Source organism: Dendrobates tinctorius, unplaced genomic scaffold (genome assembly GCF_039654945.1).
Source record: "Dendrobates tinctorius isolate UK_male_01 unplaced genomic scaffold, ASM3965494v1 ptg000171l, whole genome shotgun sequence".
Classification (NCBI taxonomy): domain Eukaryota; kingdom Metazoa; phylum Chordata; class Amphibia; order Anura; family Dendrobatidae; genus Dendrobates; species Dendrobates tinctorius.
In genome coordinates this window covers 6938583-6956789 of record NW_027361838.1, presented here as the reverse complement: position 1 = coordinate 6956789, position 18207 = coordinate 6938583, and the positions used below count along the sequence as shown (strand labels likewise).

The following is an 18207-nucleotide window of genomic DNA, read 5'->3' as shown; positions in this document are numbered from 1 at the left end:
TGCTATGTGATCTGAAGACAGCATGAGTTAATGGTTAAAACTCATATTGCAACTATTTGTCATGTCGAGCTGTGTACCATTGTTTACTTACAATGAAGGTTTCTCCTTCGCCTCATTGGGGGACACAGGTACTGTGGGTGTATTCTACTGGCGCCTGGAGGCTGACACTAAGTGAAAAAAAGAGGTTAGCTCCTCCGCCGCCGTATACACCCTCGCCCCGATTGCGGGCGGAATCAGTTTTTGCCTAGTGTCCATTGGAGGCACACATCTGGTCTTTTTTTCCAGACTCTTGTCATTTTTTTTCCATGACGATAAGACAGGGGCAACGGATCCTATTGAAAGGGTCCGATTTCCCCAAACCAACAACGGGCGAGCACGTGCGAGTGTCGCCTCCACGTATCCTTTCCCGCTACGTGGGACATGATGCCGGACTGAGCCCTGACCACCGTAAGGTAGTGAAATCCTAGGCTGTACAGAGGCCAGCGAACAGTCCGTGCGGCCCCCACTGCATCACCAATGCCAGACAACGGTGATGGAAGGTGGCGGACGGTCCCTCTCCTCATCCCCTATAGGGAAGATGGAGTTAGGGTGCCTGCACCGTCCTTAAACTTTTTTTTCAGCCCACCTTCCCCCCCCAACCTGAGGATCAACATGGATGTCGAGGGGTGAGGTATGGAAGGAGGAGGGCTGGGAGGGCTCCTGTGGACCCCCGTGGTCTGCAATCCTGGTGCCGTTTTTGGGCATTCCCGGGCTCCCTGGGTGCGCCACATAGCGTGGCAGCCGGCGGCGCAGGCTTCCTCGGGCCAGGCCCGGTGTCTGGTGGTTCCGCCCCCAAGTCAGGACGCACACCGGAAATTTAGTCCCCGTCTTTTCCCGGAGCTAGGCCGCTGGCGGAAGTCCCGCCCCCTGTGATGCGGCCACTTCTGGTGGACCTGCCCCTCAGGGCCTCGGGCGCGCGGCAGAAATTTAGTCCCCAGCTTCTGCCAGGGACTAGGCCACGGACGGAAGTTCCGCCCCATGACACCCCGGGGCCACCTCTTCGTCCGGAGGCCCGCTCACACGCCGGAGCGCGCTGTTTTTTAAAGAATGAACAGCTGTTCGGCGGGCTGGACGTCTGACAGGTCCAGGACGGGGGACACACGACTGGGGCAAGTGCTACCCCTGGAGGAAGGCCACCCTCTGTGTGTTTTCCAAAGGCTAAGCAGTTTTTGGTCCTTGGTATATCACTTAGCAGCCATCATGTCCAGAAAAGCTAAGGCACACACCTTCTTATATGTTGCGTGCACCTCCTGTCAGTCCGCCTTCCCACGGGCGCAGACCAAGCAGATTTGCGAAGCCTGCAATTCCGAACGTGCCCAGGAGCCCTCCCCTGCGACCGACCCCAGTGTACCGAGCCCCCCGGAATGGGCTCTGTCTCTGTCGCAGTCCATGGCATCGCTTACGAGAGCAATCGAGTCCCTTCGGACTCCAGATAGGGGCAGGGATAGCGTCTCGCCTGTGTTGGAGGGGTCCTCCACCTCACAGGAGCCTCCGGCCTGCAGGGGCCGCTCTCATTCCAGGCAGACGCGGGGGAAACGAACCCACACAGCGTCTCCCGGTCCATCTGGTGCTTCGGCTTCCATAAGTTCGGCTTCTCGCTCACCTTCACCAAGGGTCATTAACGAGAACTCAGATTACGACTCGGATGAGCCGCTTGATTCGTGTACTCCAGAATACCAGGAAACAATTGACAGTCTCATTGAGGCCGTCAACCAGACCCTTGGGATCGAAGATGATTCAACCTTGGCCTCAGGTCACAAGGTCTCATTTAAGCGAGCAAAGCGGCCGCATAGAGTGTTTAGTTCTCACCCAGAGTTTGAAGACATAGTACAACAACACAGAGAGCGGCCCGACAAACGGTTCTCAGGGCAAAAGGCACTCGAGGCGAGGTATCCGTTCGCCCCTGATCTCTGTAAGAAATGGGCAGAGTCCCCAACGGTAGATCCACCTGTGTCACGCTTGGCCTCTAAGACCCAGTTATCCATATCTAGTGGGTCCTCTATCAAGGATCCCACTGACCGTCTCATAGAGAGCCTAGCTCGCTCAGTATTTTGAGGCATCAGGTTCAGCACTCCCCCTCATTTGCGGCAACCTGGGTAGCAAAGGCCATGATGGCTTGGTCAGAATCATTGAACAGAACCCTGCAGGGTATGAACCTACCAGCAGAGGTATCAGAGATCGCAAATCAGATCACTTTGGCTGGGGACTACCTAATTAATGCATCTTTGGATGCGGCTAACTGCGCGGCTCTCGCTGTGGCAAATACAATCTCCATTAGGAGGGCTTTATGGTTGAGGACATGGCAGGCAGACACAACTTCAAAGAAATGCCTGACTTCCATGCCCTGTCAGAGCGGTCGTCTGTTCGGGGTGAAGTTGGATCAGCTCATCTCTGATTCCACAGGTGGAAAGAGCAGTTTCCGCCCTCAACAAAGGGTTAAACAGTCGTTTCGCCACCAACCTCAGATGCGGTTTCGGTCCTTTCGCAACCCCAGGTGAGCTGCAGCGACCAATCCCGCCGATTCAGGTCGTCCCAGCCAGGACCGGGATCGAACAGGTCTCATATAGATCCAACCCGTTGGGGAGAATGCGTACCCACCAGCCCAGATGAAGAGGACCTAGGTCCTAGAGATCTGCAGCCAAATGACTCGGAGCAATCTCAAGGCGACTTCGGCAAGGTAGGCGGCCGCGGCCTGTTTTGGTTTCGCCACGCCTGGCTCTCCGTCTCATACGACACATGGGTAACAGAGCTGGTGTCCTCGGGGTACAAGATAGAATTCATCAAATACCCCCCAAGACGGTTTTTTCTTTCCCGTCCTCCAAAAGTTATCGCCCGAGCAAGGGCTTTACTCAAGGCCATAAAATTACTCCAGCACAACGGAGTCAGTGTTCCCGTACCGGAGAACGAAAAATATCAGGTGTTCTACTCCAACCTGTTCACGGTGCTCTCAAAGGATGGGGCCGTCAGGCCCATTCTGGACCTAAAGCTCCTGAACAAGTTTATCAGGATCAGACATTTCCGGATGGAGTCTCTCCATTTATTCATATCAGCCATGGAGAATACTTGGCCTCTATTGACATCTAAGACGCCTACTTACAAATCCCCATTTTTCCCCCCGCACCAAAGGTTCCTGCGCTTCGCCATCAACGGCCTACACTTTCAGTTCGCAGCACTGCCCTTCGGGTTGGCCACCGCTCCCAGGGTATTCACAAGAGTCATGGCAGTCGTCATGGCCACCCTGCACTCCCGGGGCATAGTTGTCTTTCCTTATTTAGACGACCTCTTGATCAAGGGCCCTTCTTTTCGGGCATGCGAGGAGAGTGTCAGCATCACGCTAGATACTCTTTCCCGCTTAGGATGGTTGGTCAATCTGAAAAAGTCATCCCCTGTGCCAGGTCAGAGGATCTCCTTCTTAGGATTGACTTTCGACACTTCCCAAGGGTTGGTAATTCTCCCTCGGGACAAGGCCTTAGCTCTCCGGCAGGGAGTCCGGAAGCTGCGCCAACCGGTCCCTCATACCATCCGCTTCTGCATGAGGATCCTAGGAAAGATGGTGGCAGCAATGCAGGCAATTCCGTTTGCCCAGCTCCATCTTCGCCCCTGCAGCACACCCTTTTATCAGGCTGGGACAAAAAACCTATTGTCTCTCGATCGCCGGTGCCGGTTGCCCACGCGGGTCACGCAGACACTCGGGTGGTGGACAGACAGTGCCTCACTTCTCCAGGGCAAGCCTTTTCCCCGAGACCATTGGCTGGTGGTGACAACCAACGCCAGCCTCCTCGGCTGGGGAGCGTGTTTTCGCCACCACACGACCCAGGGACGGTGGTCGTCGCAGGAGGCACGCCTCCCAATCAACTTGTTGGAAATACGGGCAATCCGGCTAGCTCTGCGACAGTTTCATCCCCTTCTAGCAGGCTGGCCCGTTCGGATTCAGTCAGACAACGCCACGGCTGTGGCTTACATAAATCATCAGGGGGGCACCCGCAGCAGGGCAGCCATGCTCGAGTTAGGGCATGTGCTTCATTGGGCCGAGAGAAACCACTCGGCGATATCGGCAGTCCACATCCCGGGCGTGGAGAACTGGGCGGCAGACTTCCTCAGCGGGCAGGGTCTCGCATCCGGGGAATGGTCACTTCACCCCGAGATCTTCCAGCAGATTTGCCAATGATGGGGGACGCCGGATGAGGACCTAATGGCCTCCAGAGTGAACGCCAAGGTACCAGCGTTTGTCGCTCGATCCCGGCATCAGCAGGCAATTGCCGTGGATGCGCTGGTTCTGCCATGGAACCAGTTTTGCCTCCCATACCTATTCCCCCGTTGCCACTACTTCCGAGGGTCATCAAGAAGATCAAGGCGGAAGGGGATCCAGTGATTCTGCTGGCCCCAGATTGGCCCCGTCGGGCATGGTACGCAGACCTAGTACAGCTACTCGCCGACGTTCCTTGGCGCCTGCCAGAGCGCCCAGACCTACTGTCCCAGGGCCCAATCTACCACCCGAACTCGGGCCCTGTGTTTGACGGCTTGGCCGTTGAATCCTGGATTCTAACCCAGGCTGGGTTCGGCCGCAATGTGGTCGCTACAATGGTTAGCGCCCGGAAGCCAGCCTCAGCACGTATTTATCACCACACCTGGAAGGTTTTCTTCACATGGTGTCGGAACCATGGTTGTTCTCCACTGAGATTTTCTATTCCCAACATCTTAGCTTTTCTCCAGTCTGGCCTAGACTCAGGCTTGGCCCCAAGTTCCCTCAGGAGACAAATATCGGCCTTATCCGTTCTGTTCCAGCGCAGGATTGCTACCAATCTGCAGGTGAAGACTTTCATTTAGGGAGTCTCCCACTTAGTACCACCTTATAGGGTGCCCCTGGACCCTTGGGACCTTAACCTGGTCCTAAGTGTTCTACAGGAGGCTCCATTTGAACCATTACAGGAGGTCTCTTTAACCTACGTTTCTTGGAAGGTAGTATTTCTTGTGGCAATAACGTCAATCAGGCGGGTCTCAGAGCTGGCAGCTCTATCCTGCCGAGCTCCGTTTCTGGTCTTCCACAAAGATAAGGTGGTTCTCAGACCAGCCCCTCCTTTTCTGCTGAAGGTTGTTTCTTCGTTTCACATTAATGAGGATATTGTCTTGCCCTCTTTTTGTCCAGCACCGGTACACCGTGTGGAAAAGACTCTTCATACGTTAGACCTGGTGAGAGCTCTCAAGAGGTACGTGTCGTGGACGGCACCCATTCGTCAGACGGACACGCTGTTCGTGCTTCCCGTGGGACGCAGGAAGGGACTCGCTGCCTCAAAATCGACCCTAGCCAAATGGATTCGTTTGACTATTCAGGAGTCTTACCGCATCAGAGGCACACCAGTTCCAGCACGGATCAGAGCACACTCTACTTGGGCAGTGGGCGCCTCTTGGGCGCTTCGGCACCAGGCATCGGCGGAACAGGTTTGCAAGGCTGCAACCTGGTCCAGCTTGCACACATTCGCAAAGCACTACAATATCCATACTCAGGCTTCAGTGGATGTGAGCCTGGGTAGAAGGATTCTCCAAGCAGCGGTGGCCCACCTTTACACAGGAGGTGCATGTAGCTTGGATCGGTGTGTCAACATCCCACCCAGGGACTGCTTTAGGACGTCCCACAGTACCTGTGTCCCCCAATGAGGTGAAGGAGAAAAACATGGATTTTTGTGATAAACTCACCGTAAAATCCTTTTCTCGAGATGCTCATTGGGGGACACAGCACCCACCCTGATAGCCAAGTTTGCTTCTGTTTTGTTTAATTAATATACCTTTTTGAATGATATTTGGGTGGTGTTTTTTCTAGACATGTTGTTACCTGCATTAAGGTTGATGTTGTCTGATTTTTGTTTGATCTCCTACTGCTTTTGCACCAAACTGATTCCGCCCGCAATCGGGGCGAGGGTGTATACGGCGGAGGAAGAGCTATCCTCTTTTTTTCACTTAGTGTCAGCCTCCAGGCGGCAGTAGCATACACCCACAGTACCTGTGTCCCCCCAATGAGCGTCTCGGAGAAAAGGATTTTACAGTGAGTTTATCACAAAAATCTATGTTTTATAACCTGGTGATGATCTTTGCGTAGACTACGACAGCTTCAGCAATTTGTGCTACCTAGTCCAACTCCGTCTCCTCTGATAAGCAGCTCACTGTCTATAGCCGAGTCCCCGGAGAAATTTCAACTCTTGGGGGGGGGCGCTATCCACTTATTCCTCAGCACCGTTAAAAAGCAGCGCTGAGGAATAAGTACCCTTAAAGGGAATCTGTCACCCTATTTTAGCCCTATCAGCTGCCGGTACCGCCATCAGGGGCTTATCTACAGCATTCTGTAATACTGTAGATAAGCCCCCAATGTAACCTGAATGATAAGAAAAACGAGTTAGATTATACTCGCCCTGGCGTCCGGTCCGCTGGGTGTTGCGGTCCGGCGCCTCCCATCTTCATACGATGCCGTCTTCCTTCTTCTGCCGCGGCTCCTGCGCAGGCGCACTTTATCTGCCCTGTTGAGGGCAGAGTAAGAAACTGCAGTGCACAGGCGCCGGACCTCTCTGACCTTTCCCGGCGCCTGTGCACTGCAGTACTTTACTCTGCCCTCAACAGGGCAGATACAGTGCACCTGCGCAGGAGCCGCGGCAGAAGTAAGAAGGTGGACAGCATCGTATGAAGATGGGAGGCGCCGGACCAGACCGCAACACCCACCTCACCACCCCCCACCCCCCCGGTGAGTATAATCTAACTTGTTTTTCTTATCTTTCAGGTTACATCGGGGGCTTATCTACAGCATTACAGAATGCTGTAGATAAGCCCCTGATGGCTGTGTTGGCAGCTGATAGGGCTAAAATGGGGTGACAGATTCCCTTTAACTGCCACCGTTAGAAGGCGTATCAGCGGTCGTTAAGGGGTTAAGCTGGTGCTAACACAACTTCTAAATGTTCTGTTCTCTTTTATGATGTAGGGAGTATATGCCATCTCTGGAACAGTTCTTTGAAGAGGCAATGGAACAAGCCGATCCAGAAAACATGGTGGAAGATGAATACAAGTATGTTTATGTAATGTACATATCGCCCAACTCATGGCCATAGTCTCTGTAAGGATCCCTCACTCCATTAACCAGAATAAAGAGCCTCTGAAAAGAGCAGCTGCTATAGTGGTCTTCAAGATATTCTATAGTGTCCCATTCAATAATGTGTATAGTGTCCCTGCATCATAGACCGGGACACGACATATGTAATATGTCACATTAATGGAAGAGGTGAATAGCATTAGGAAGTAATGGAGATGTGAGGTGGAGAAAATCTTTCTATACACTAACAAAATAGTGACATTACAGTTAAGTCTGTTTTTTTTTTTTTTCACCTAACTTGTAATATTAGGAAGAATTAGTTCTGGCTGCACCTCTATTACCATGGTCTGAATATGTATATTTTCTTATACACAGAGTAGTAAACAACTCTAATTATGGCTGGAGAGCCCTAAGATTATTGGCCCGGAGAAGCCCACACTTTTTCCAACCTACTAACCAACAATTTAAGAGTTTGCCTGAATATTTAGAGAACATGGTGATCAAGATAGCAAAAGAATTGCCGGTAAGTACATAACAGGTGAGATTAATGAAGATACTTAAGATATTTCTTAATTATGGCATTTAAAAAATGTTGAACTTCTTGACACCACAAAAGTAGCACAAATGGGTTGATAATAAACTCCTTAATGGTCACTTATGCATGTCAACAGCTGACAAATTCTAACACTAATATTCTTAGCCCCCTTCAGAGGAAATAAAAACGGGAGAAGATGAGGATGATGAAGATAATGAATCCTTATTGAAGGAAAACAATGAAAGTAAGTATTTGTAGACCTGGCTATGTATTTAATATTCACTCCAGGAATGTCCAAGCAATCGGCAATGTAATAAGATAATGGAGAGCTTGCGCTGGTCTCTAAGGCTAGTTTCACATTCGGGAGAGCTGCGGAGGGCTGCGTAGTTCCTCCGTGAAGCTCCGCCCACTGCCGCACCTCCTCCGGTCAACTTCGCCTACGTCTGCATGCGGCCTGTCTTTAACATTGGGTACGCAGGCCGTGCGGATGTATGCGGATGCGTCCGCATGCGTTGTTTTGATGATGCGGCGACCGCAACAAATTGCAACACGTTGCGTTTGACCTGGGTCGCCGCATCGTCAAAACGATGTATGTGGACGCATCCGCATACATCCGCACGGCCCTGCGTACCCAATGTTAAAGATGGGTACGCAGGCCTCATGCAGACGTAGGCGGAGCTGACCGGAGGAGGTGCGGCAGTGGGCGGAGCTTCTCGGAGGAACTACGCAGCCCTCCGCAGCTCTGCCGAACGCTAGTGTGAAATTAGCCTAAGAGCCGCAGTTCTCAAGCCATTGCCAGGCACCAAAATGATTAAATGGCTCTAGACATTTTGGTTAATCTGCACAGAACCTATAATAGAGATATTTATCAGGAAGTGTCCCTTACATGCCTGGTGCCTTGATATGGGCAAATTTATCTGTTTTTTTCTAGTGATAAATGTGTAGCTCTGTTCAGATATTTCAGAAGGTTTTCTTTCCTCTCGTGACATTTTGTATATTGAGTGACAAAATGGCAGTTTTTTTTTTCTTCATTGGGGGACACAGGTAATCATGGGTGTATGCTGCTGTCGCTAGGAGACTGACACTAGGCAAAATTGTAAAAACTTAAAGTGCCTGCTTTTTGTATTAAATTGTCACTTTAACCCTGATCATTTCAATTTTTGTGTTTTTCTTAAATCAGACTTATGGTTGTGGAGATATTGTGATTATTGTTTACAGGCGCTAAAATAAAATGTTGCCGACTCTACCAACAATGAGGTTCACACAACTTTCTATGCTTGTCTCCTTAGACAGCTCTGTGACATTGCATGATTATTCCACTCGGTCACAGTGCTGTGTGAGGGGCATGTCACATCACTGACAATCACTGGGGCAGGAGGGGGGAGCACAGGATCGCTACACGAGTATGTTTGATCCCTTTCATAACGAGCGTTGGCAGCGTGTCACTTGTCAAGCACACATCGCCTGCTAGCCCTAGACTGTGTGCCAGTAACAGTTGATTGGTGTACTCGTACAAGGAGGAGAGTTGGATTAGTGACTGGTGGTCATACACATGTAGCAGACGGACGGTCACACTGACAGTCCCTGGGTTTGCAGGGGATGTTTGCTTGCAAGTTAGATAAACCCTGCCCCACCTCATGGGCTACCGGAGGTCTGCAGATTTCAATATGGGCAGTTTAGGCATGCTTATGTTACGCAGAGTAGGACAATGAATATGGAGATTCACAAGGATATATTGATTATGTCTGTACAGAGGGGGGAACAAAAGGGGTAGTGTCGAGCATTTATAAAGATCTAATGCATACTTTTTTAAATAATTACCCTATTAGAGCACAGGGAAAATGGGAGGAGGAGTTGGGTAGGATAGAGCAAGATAAATGGGAAGTGATTATGGAATATATACCCCAATTATCGCTGAGTGAACCGGGCAGACTCTTGCAGATATATGTACTCCATAGAGTTTATAGGACTCCTGAACGACTGTATAGAGCGGGTCTGAGACAGACTTCTGAGTGTCCTCGGTGCTGAATGGAGGGGGGCTGGAATTCTCCATATGTTATGGCAGTGTCCAAATCTGAACCTATATTGGACGGCGGTGCTTAATGCCATAGGAGGCGCGTATGGTTGTAGGATTGAGAGGGACCCTGTGGTGTGTGTATACTGGGATATGTGGAGGAGCTCCAGGTGCATAATAAATAAAAAGTGGATATAGCTAGATTATTACACTCACTGGCCACTTTATTAGGTACACCTGTCCAACTGTGTGTTAAGACTTAATTTCTAATCAGCCAATCACATGGCGGCAACTCAGTGCATTTAGGCATGTAGACATGGTCAAGACAATCTCCTGCAGTTCAAACCGAGCATCAGTATGGGGAAGAAAGGTGATTTGAGTGCCTTTGAACGTGGCATGATTGTTGGTGCCAGAAGGGCTGGTCTGAGTATTTCAGAAACTGCTGATCTACTGGGATTTTCACACACAACCATCTCTAGGGTTTACAGAGAATGGTCCGAAAAAGAAAAAAACTCCAGTGAGCGGCAGTTCTGTGGTCGGAAATGCCTTGTTGATGCCAGAGGTCAGAGGAGAATGGGCATACTGGTTCGAGCTGATAGAAAGGCAACAGTGACTCAAATTGCCACCCGTTACAACCAAGGTAGGCAGAAGAGCATCTCTGAATGCACAGTGCGTCGAACTTTGAGGCAGATGGGCTACAGCAGCAGAAGACCACACTGGGTACCACTCCTCTCAGCTAAGAACAGGCATCTGATGGCTACTTTCAGCAGGATAATGCGCCATGTCATAAAGCTCGAATCATCTCAGATTGGTTTCTTGAACATGACAATGAGTTCACTGTACTCAAATGGCCTCCTCAGTCACCAGATCTCAATCCAATAGAGCATCTTTGGGATGTGGTGGAACGGGAGATTCGCATCAGGGATGTGCAGCCGACAAATCTGCGCCAACTGTGTGATGCCATCATGTCAATATGGTCCAAAATCTCTGAGGAATGCTTCCAGCACCTTGTTGAATCTCTGCCACGAAGAATTGAGGCAGTTCTGAAGGCAAAAGGGGGTCCAACCCGTTACTAGCATGGTGTACCTAATAAAGTGGCCAGTGAGTGTATATATTGCACGAAAACTGATCGCCAGATACTGGATAAATGAAGATTCGCCGACATTGAGGGAATTTTTCAGACAGTCTGACTATATTGTGAATATGGAAAAAGATATTTACGTTAAGAGGAAAAACATAAGAACATTTGAGACACTGTGGACACCTTGGGTGGAGAGAAGATGACCCTGAACTTAGGTTACACCATGCATTATTTGCTGCTCTTGTATGTAATGGGGAGAGGGGAAGGGAGGGAGGGAATTTCTGAAACTAATGACCATTGTTAATGTTTTCATTGCGATTTTTGTTCTATTGTTTTGTACCTGAATTTGGTTAAATAAAAATTTATCTGATTTAAAAAAAAAAAAAAACCCTGCCCAACCTCATTGTGAATGGGACTAGGCATACTCGTATACTCAATGCAGCTCCTCTCCTGCTTGACTCTGAAGGTGTCGGTGATGCAACGCTTCCCTCGGCGCAGTGTGATCTTCTGGACATAAGTTGTCTGTTCTCACCAGACCGTACTGTGACTGAGTTGAATAATTATGCAGCGTCACAGGGCAGTCTAAAGAGACGCCTACAGAAAAGTTCAACTGTCCCAATGCAGAGATTGCAAAATTTGCTTTTAGAGCCCTCTACATAAAAAGCACAATATTTCTGCTACTCTAGGTTGGATTTAATAAAAACTTAATGTTAATGAGGAATTGGATAATTTAATGAATACAAAAACCAAGCACTTTTGAGTTCATGACAGGTCCTCTTAAACTAATTCTCTGGTATAGATAGTCGCTTGTAGAAATCCAAGCAGTTTTTAACAGTATTGCCAAGATAATGTCTTGCATTTCAGATATTTTATATTAACATTTATAGTAAACTTATCATGAATCCTTTTATTGCTGTTCCAGGTCCAGAAGTCCAGCTGCAGAAGGCAGTCACTGGCGAGCTCATCGAGTCACTTGCTAATAAGCTCAGACATCAGTGGAAGGTGTTGGCACCTCACTTAGAAATGAAAGAGTCAGATATTTGGGACATTGAATCTGACAGTGAGGATGTGAAGATGAGGGCCAGGCTGCTGCTGGTGGCTTGGCAGGATCGGGAGGGAGCCCATGCCACAGTTGAGAATCTGATAGCTGCTTTGAATCAAGCTCAGCTGACTGACCTGGCAGAAAACTTGAGCAATGACCCTGAGAACGTAACATAGATCCGCTGGTTATCGGTTACATACATCATTCCTTTTAGCTTAGCACTGTCTCATATCACACTGATATTGAGAGCAATGCTTTTTTATGTAGTGTTTGGGATTTTGTAGCAGGACTTTTCTTTCTTTTTAAATGAAACTGCCCTTCCTGGAGGACTCATAATAAAAGATTTGTCTCTGGGCTGTTGAATTATTTGCTTAGGTACAGTTTAGTTTTCTGTATTTACAAAACACTTCAGGAAACTGAAGGCAAGGCTCGCCAATTGGTAGCAAGGGCCTCTGACTATGAAGTAAAGAAAAAGCTGTGCGATCAAGATGTAAAGCTATGCATCCTTGCTGTCTATAGGTTTCATACATTCTCCCTGTTCCATCAATGTCATTGTCCTGAGAGATTTCATCTGTTGAACCCCTCACATATTGGTTGAATTTTGTAAGATTTATTACATGGTGTATGGAGCCATCTTTTTTGGTAACAACGAAAAGATTTGAATAAAATCTGTGACAGTGTTCTGACCGAGGCATGGCACTACCACCCCTTAATTGGACAGGGTCTGGATTGGAAGTATTATGGAGGGGAAATAAAAAAAAAAATTGGTGACATGGAAGAGAATTCAATTTTTGTATCTTGTTGAAACTTCTTTGCATATCCATGCCGCTTTCACATGAGAGAGCCCTATTTTATTTAACTGCAGATGAACTGGTCAGTTTTGGCCCTCGCTTCATGCAGTGGTGAGTGTTGCAGTCTGTTGACAGTGATGCTATGATGTGGATGGTCTAAAGGATCCTGGGCTCCCTGTTTCTTATAAGTACACAAGCTGGAGAAGGCGTAAACAAAGGACATGGGTTCTGGATCTCCTCTAAAAACCAAATGAATGTTCTTGTTCCAGTGAAAGTAAGTATGCCTTTTGTGATAATTACATTCAGTCATTTACCAAAACGGGGTGGGCCATCAGCCTTTTTTTCGAGCCATCAGGTGCAGCAGATGGCTGTTAAGAGAAACCCTAGGAGTGGATGATGAGCATGGAAACCTCAAGTGTGACCTTGCACATATGTACAGGTCTGCTAAAGCCTCAAGTAAAGTAACAGACAGACAGAATGCCATCCTGTAGTGGTTTGACCCAAGTAGCCTTACTAACCCACTAGCAAACAGCCTTGGTGCTGAATTTACAGATTTGAGATGTTGATTAATTTGTCACATCTTCCATCAATCTCACAGATTCAAGAAGGACACTGTAGCTGTCATGGATAATATTTCACCAGTTGTGTGTCTACAACCAGCAAAGAAAAACCCTGTTTTTAGGGCAACTGCTGGCAAAGGGTACATGACCTCTAAATGTCTTGTTTTAATGAAACACCTGTCCAGATTATTCATGTCACTTGTTTTTTTTTTTTTATACCGCCGTTAATTTGAACCCAGGACTCTGGTGCTGCAAGGCCACAGTGCTTTTACAATCATTTGATGGGAAGAATGGACAGCCTGCAATGCCCATAGGGGAATCAAGGAAGTTTGATGAACATGATCCAGAAGTTCTCCCGGCCTTAGGCTGGGTTCACACGTGGCGTTTTTTTTTTCGCGTTTCTGCCGCGAAAAATAAGCATCCCATGCATTCCTTTGGGATTCCGCAATGCTGTGCTAATGCTGCAGTTTTTACCGCGGTGGAATTGCTTCGCAGTAAAAAACGCAGCATGCTCATCCCGCACCCATAGGAATGCATTGTTCTGCTTACTTTCCGCATGTGGCTGTGCACACCATGCGAAAAGTAAGCAGAACATTTGCGGATGGTACTCACGGTCCGGAGGAGAGGCGACTGTCCTCCGTGCTTTGGGTACCATATCCCTGTAAAAAATAGAATTTAAAATAAAAAATATTGTTATTCTCACCTTCCGACGTCCCGCGCAGTCTTCCCGCCTCTCTCCACACTCCCGGTCCCAGTAAGCCTTTGCGAGCGATGACGTCCATTCTCGCGGGATCGCGAAGTCTCCCGGTCATTTGCGTGACGTCATCGCGAATGACCACGAGACGTCATCGCGGTAATTGTCGCAAAGGATGGGACCGGGAGCGTGGAGAGAGGCGGGAAGGCTGCGTGGGACGTCGGAAGGTGAGAATAACAATATTTTTTTTTTTTTTTATTATTTTTACATTCTATCTTTTACTATTGAGGCCGCATAGGCGGCCTCAATAGTAAAAAGTTGGTGACACTCGTCAAACACTGAGGAGTGTGACCAACCTGTCAGTTCTCCAAGCGATGTTCCAGATCGCTTGGAAAACGCTAGCAATTCTGCAAGCTAATTACGCTTGCAAAATGCTAGTTTTTCCGCGGGAATTTAAAATGCGATTTTCCCGCGGAATGGAATTCCAGAATTCTTGCGGTAATTTCCGCGAGAGTTCCGCTACGTGTGAACCCAGCCTTACAAGCTCAAGCAGGAGATGTTTGACAACAGCCCAGAACAGCAGGTGACTGAGCCTACAAGATGTATTCATCGCTGTAACACGCTGCAGCTCTTATATCTTCAAATAACATTGAGATGGGTCTACTGCAGGATGAATTTTCCTATATGCTGCAAGGTCTGCAAAAAGTTTCTGAATGTACTACTGCAGTGGAGAGAAGAATCAGTTACCTAAAGGATGATAAAATGCACCAAATAGAACAAGGCTCACACAGACATGCTCAACAAATATCAGCTTTATAGGCCAAAGTGGATGATTTGGAGAATGGGGTCAAGAGAAACAACATAAGGGTGATGGGCATTCCTGAGAAAACTGAAGGAAATAACCCCACAGAGCATTTTGAAAAGTGAATTTGTTCACGGTTTGGTGTAGAATCTTTGGCGAGCACAATTCCTAGATGTAAAATGTCACGTAATTTGAAAATTTCCTAATCTATAGTTGTGATAGTGTTTGCCCCATTCCTGATTTCCTATTCTTTTGCATGTTTGTCACACTTTAATATTTAAATGTTTTTTGATCTGAAACATTTGACAAAGATAACAAGTAAACACTAAATACAGTTTTTAAAATGAAGGTCTTTATTAAGGGAAAAAGAAATCAAAACCTACAGGGCCCTGTGTGAAAAAGTGATTGCACACCCACTCCCTCTTAAAATAAATTATCGATTGTTTAGCACATCTTTGGGAAGCAGAGTTCAAATACGCTAGCCATACGCAGGCCTGATTCCTGCCACACCTGTTCTCAATCAAGAAATCGCTTAAAGGGAATCTGTCACCTACTTTTGGCGTGCTATTTAGATGAGGTCTGTCCGGTCCGATGGGCGGTGTTTTGGATCTTGGCTGCCGTCCGCAGTTTTTTCATGAATAGGAGTAGGTGTCCGCCATCTTTCGCGCGTGCGCTAAGCATTCTTGGCTCGTGCACGTGCAGCATGCTTTGCCCAACTGCGGGCAAAGCCGAAAAGCCTTACTGCGCATGCGCCGGTTAACTAGGCCCCGGAACACAGCAAAATACTTTCGGGGCTTAGTTAAGAGAATTCTGGTGGTAGATCAGACCTTGAGAAAGCAGATCCGATCTGTCTGGGAGTGTCCACTAGAAGATTGACGATCTCCATGAACCAAGACCTTCTGGGCCAATCTGGTGCAATCACAATGACTAGCACTCCCGCCATCTTGATCTTAAGAGGAAGGGGAGGGAACAGATAGGGAAGCACGAACTGTGACCAAGGAATGGACAGAGCATCGGCACCCACCGCGAAAGCATCATGGGACTTGGAGATGAACCTTCCTGTGCAGGCGGGACGCCATGAGGTCCACATCCAGAGTCCCCCATCGAAGACCAATCTGATGGAAGACCTCCTGATGTAGGGACCACTCTCCTGCCACGAGACCCTTGCGGCTGAGAAAATCAGCGGCCCAGTAGTCCACGCCAGGAATATGGACTGCGGATATTGCCGGAACAGTCACCTCTGCCCAAAGCAGGATCTTGGATACCTCGGCCATCACCAAGGAACTCAGAGTCCCTCCCTGGTGGTTGAAATATGCCACTGCCGTGGCGGCGTCCCTCTGAACCCAGATTGGCAGACCCCTGAGAAGCATCTCCCAGTGAAGGGGGGACAGAAGGATGGCCCTTATCTCAAAGACGTTGATCGTCAGTGAAGGTTCCTGCGCCGACCAACGTCCCTGGACAGTCAGATGGCAAAATACCGCACCCCAGCCGAGAAGCCTGGCATCCGTCATTCCCACATGCCAGTGGACGGGCAGGAAGGACCGGCCCTGGAAAATGAAGGGGGATGTCAACCACCAATTGAGGAACCGTTTGACTCGGAAGGAGAGCCGAAACAGACGATCCAGTGAGAGAACAGACCTGTTCCACTGTGAGGATGGCCTGTTGAAGTTGTCTTGAATGAAATTGGGCAAAAGGAATCGCCTCTGATGCTGCCACCATCCTCCCTAGGACCTACATGGCTAAACGAAAGGACGGAAGCCAAGGGCCTTGCAGAAAACGAACTCCCCGCTGAAGGATTGTTTTTTTTCTCTTTGGGGAGAAAAACCCTTGTCTGACGGGTGTCGAACAGCATGTTTAGAAAAATGAGGCGCTGAGTCGGAACAAGGCAGGACTTCTTCCTGTTGACAAGTCACTCGAAACGGGAGAGGGTGTCGATAACGATGGCCAGGCTTTCTTGGGCCTGAGAAAAGGATGGAGCTTTGATGAGTATGTCGTCGAGGATCGGGATGAGCACTAGACCTCTGATCCTCAAAATAGCCATCAATGCTGCAATGATTTGTGTGAAAACCCTGGGAGCAGTTGCGAGGCCAAATGGCAGGGCAACAAACTGGAAATGGTCCTGATGCACCGCAAAAATTAGAAATCTCTGATGCCTTGGGAAAATAGGGACATGAAGATAGGCGTCTTGAATGTCTATGGAACACAGGAATTCCTGTGCCTCCATGGAAGTGACTACTGCCCAAAGGAACTCCATCCTGAAATGTCGCAGGCAGACCCTTTTGTTAAGCAACTTGAGATCCAGGATTGGTCGAACCGTGCCGTCTTTCTTCAGAATCACAAACAGGTTTGAGTAGAAACCTGTGAATTGTTCTCAGTCTGGGACAGATTACCCCTGAACTGAGAAGAGAGGCAATGGATGGAAAGAATCCTGTGACCAGAGAAGGATCTCTTGGAGGGCGGGATTCGAAGAATCGATCTCGGGGCCGCAAAACAAATTCTATTTTGTATCCTGAGGATACAACCTCCCTGACCCAAGCGTCCTCCACCGCGTCGAACCAAACATCTCTGAAGAAAAGGAGACAACTGCCCAGCTTGGGAGATATGCCGGAGTCTCAGAAAGACTCATGCCGAGGAAGACCTGCCAGGTCTAGGGCTGGAGGATCTACGTTGGATGTGGTGGGAATGCCAGGAAGGGGTGGGCTTAAAGGAAACCTTCTTCCTATCCTGGCGAGCCTGCGGCCTCTGTTGGTGGGAAAATGTCTCTGTTGCTGCGAAACGACGAAAGGGATGAGAAAACAGAAACTGCTGCTTTGGAGGAGGCCGGTGAGGTTTGGCCTGGGGAAGAAGGGAACTTGTGCCCCTGTGGCATCCTTAATAATTTGGTCCAACATGGAGCCAAAAAAGACGTGATCTGTGAAAAGGCAGGCTTAGTAAGGGACTTCTTTGATGAAAAGTCTGCCTGCCAGGCCTTAAGCCAGATAGTCCGTCGGATAGCCATGACATTGCTGGTCGCCTGAGCTGCGCAAGATGCGGCATCCAGGGAGACGGAGACCAAATACTTCCCTGCAAGAGAAATCTGGTCTGCGAGATCCGCCAACTGCTCTGGTTGAGCTCCAGCCAGAATGCCTAAATGGAGTTGTTTGGCCCATTTGGCTACAGACTTTGAAACCCAAGTGGAAGCAAAGGCCAGACAAAAGGCAGAAGCGGCTGCTTCGAATGCAGACTTTGCAAAGGATTCTATAATCCTGTCATTAGAATCCTTAAGAGAAGCTCCACTAGTAAGCGGGAGGACCATGTTGGTAGACAGTCTAGAAACTGGTGGGTCCACGGTTGGAGCTGTCCAGTTGGCGGTGAGCTCAGGAGAAAAGGGATATAGGACGCTGAGGCGCTTCCCTCTCTGAAAGCGTCTGGTCGGAATCTCCCTTTCCCTGGCAAGTTGCTACGCGAATTCTGTCTGAGGAGCAAAGACCTTGGAAGATGGCTTGGACCGTCTGAATGAAACCGCCTGATCTGTGGGCTCTGGATGTGTCCTTGATGCTAAAGGTCTGGTTGATGGCAACAATGAGGCTCTGGACCA

The 18207-nt window shown here is 48.8% G+C and overlaps 1 protein-coding gene across 1 annotated transcript in view; it reads left to right on the top strand.

Moving 5' to 3' along the window:
* The window catches only part of THOC1 (THO complex subunit 1), a 41367-nt gene extending 29230 nt beyond the window's left edge, over positions 1–12137 (top strand). The window contains exons 18-21 of the mRNA XM_073550866.1: positions 7004–7087; positions 7487–7634; positions 7812–7890; positions 11664–12137. Coding sequence (XP_073406967.1) covers positions 7004–7087; positions 7487–7634; positions 7812–7890; positions 11664–11959 — 607 coding nt within the window. The 3' untranslated portion in view covers positions 11960–12137. The remainder of the gene's footprint in view (positions 1–7003; positions 7088–7486; positions 7635–7811; positions 7891–11663) is intronic.
* Positions 12138–18207: the final 6070 nt, after the last annotated feature.